Here is a 2,466-nt window from a genome sequence, read left to right as displayed (position 1 = left end):
TGTATTATAATGGCAGATAGATGTCATTATACATTTCTTAAAACCCATAGAATGGACAACATCAAGAATGAACCCTAATGTAATCTAAGAACTTTGAGTGATAATGATGTGTCAATGTAGGTTCACTGATTGTAACAAATGATCCACACCTGTGAGGGATTTTGATTTTGGGGAGGCTTGAGTATAGGTTGGGGTGTGGGGTATATGGGATATCTCTGTCTCTTCTCCACAATTTTGCTGTGAACTTAAAACTGCTCTAAAAAATAGTGTATTGAAAAAATGAAAAAATGAAAAAGAAAGAGAAAAGGGAACCCCACAGCCTACTTGAAAGAGCTCCAGTGGACAAACCTGAGAGAATTTGACCATCAACTAAAAAAGACTGATGTAAGAGAATAATTTGTAATATTTGAGATCACATTGATATACAAAAGAAATAAATAATTGGGGAAGAATGGAAATCTCTCGCTTATAATGGAAAATCAATTCATAAATGTAGAAGAAATGATGGAATTAGAAAGTCATTCATTTGTGACCATCGCAGTAATAATGATTTCAGTCAAAATCCATCCATAAATGATAAAAAAAAAAAACTAGTAGGTGAGTTTGAAGAGGAACAGAATATTTACTTAGTCTCAAAGGCTTCCCCACAAGTTACTAACAGCAAAAGAAAAACAAAATTTTACAGTAGATTAAGCTAGTGACCACAGTTTCAACCAGTGTTCCCCATTAAGTTCACCCACGCTGTGGCAATGTGCCTCCTGAGGTGATGAAGCCTTCATGCAAATTTCCAGGCAGAGGTTCTGATTCAGTGAGGCTGGATGAAGCCAGAGTATGGACACTGGAAACAAGCTCCTCAGAGGTTCTGATGTAGGTGATCCACAGACCACTGACCGACTTCATAAATACTTGTTTATGCTTGCCCTTCAAGCTTTGAACAAAGAAAGTCATGTCTGCAAGCTTCTAGAAAGTGCCACTGGCTACCATCTATATCTGAACATGTGCCTTTCCTCAATTTGGCAGGAATTCTTATCTGCCTAGAAATCTTCCTGCACATTTTCAGAACCATCCCATACCACTGGCCCTCTGAAGTATGCCTTGGTTACCTTTATAGGAGTCTGTTTCTTCGGAATTCTGAGAGTTAATCATCAGCTGAAGAAAATCCACTCGGTGCTGGAAGCAGAAGGAGAAATTTGAATGACAGAAAGTCACTTGTGAAGTTGGAAATAAATTAGGACTGCCACATTTTTCCTCTTCCCTGAGAATATGGCCCCTTTAAGTCCAGAAGTCTCACTAGTGTCCCCTGAGTCATCAGTGAACAAAACTTCCATCTACAAATCTTAGAGAGCAGGATGTTTCCCTAAGAGAAATCCAGCCATAATTTCCAACTGCTCTTTGGTCCTGTCTCTGATCTTCAACATCTCTGGCTTTTGAACACGGCTTTCCGGCCAAAGAGTTGCCTGCTCCCTTTCCTGTCACTCCTGCTTGCTCAAGAGGAAGTCCTGGACTTTATCCATTTTGTCCTCAGTCCTTAATACTTAACAAATGGCCACTGAGCTGAATCCCCTGAAATTTGCAGAGTTCATCAGCAGCTTTTCTGTGAGAAGCTTTAAAAGTCCCATCCTCACAGAATTCTGCCTAACCTTCAGTGCAATCCTAGGGTACCAGCCCTGTTCCCCTGACCTTCGGACTATTTTGTGCTAGCCACTAGTGTTCAGGAAGGCAAAGTTGGGTTAGCCAGCTGCTGCCTCAATGTCCAGAGAAGACTTCTGCCCTCTCCAACCTCTGGGTGGGCTCCAATTTAACATAGACTATACTTCATCAAGTGCCTCATTGGAACTTCCATTGCAAAATGTATAAAATAAGAGACTTGGAATTGAAGTCATTCTTTGCCAATTTAAGATTAGGGAAATTATAGTACCAGGAAAATAATTTTTAAACAGTAATTTTTATACTTTGACCATCTATTGCAGTAAGTGATAAACTTTTTATCTCAATAATATTTATGCAGTGACGTACTAATCATTGTGTCCATTATGACATTTTAAACATTGTCTTTCTGACTAATTTTCTTATTTCTTTTCCCAACCTCCAACTTCTTCATTCCCCATAAAATGTTATATGTCTCCTATTCTAAACCCTAGAGCTTCTACCTACTTAAAAAGAGAGAAGTACATAAATCATATGTATACGGCTCAATAAGTTATCAAAAAGTGAACATACTCATGAAATTATCACCATATTTTACCTTTTGATTATCGTGGAGTCTACTTTCTTTCATCCTTTGTACGGATTTTGTGAAAAAATCAATCATTTTTTTTGGAAATGTAAAGATATTTAACGCTTCAAAAACCGGGATAAGGAATGGAAAGAGTACTGTAAGGAAAAAGGAAAGCACAATGAAAATACAAAATTTACTTGGAGCAATTATAAGTTTCTCCAGCAGTCAGAAAAGTAAAAGGCTTCTCA

At 38.0% G+C, this 2,466-nt stretch overlaps 1 protein-coding gene across 1 annotated transcript in view; it reads right to left on the bottom strand.

The window, feature by feature from the left end:
- Positions 1–2,466, bottom strand: part of LOC105309521 (cytochrome P450 3A12-like) — a 35,291-nt gene that overhangs the window by 12,887 nt on the left and 19,938 nt on the right. The window contains 2 exon segments of the mRNA XM_011385716.2: positions 1,104–1,170; positions 2,246–2,373. Of these exon segments, the coding sequence (XP_011384018.1) occupies positions 1,104–1,170; positions 2,246–2,373 (195 nt within the window).

This window comes from Pteropus vampyrus, unplaced genomic scaffold (assembly GCF_000151845.1).
Source record: "Pteropus vampyrus isolate Shadow unplaced genomic scaffold, Pvam_2.0 Scaffold759, whole genome shotgun sequence".
Lineage (NCBI taxonomy): Eukaryota > Metazoa > Chordata > Mammalia > Chiroptera > Pteropodidae > Pteropus > Pteropus vampyrus.
Note: the sequence above shows the minus strand (reverse complement) of the source record. Positions and strands in the feature narration are given on the sequence as shown.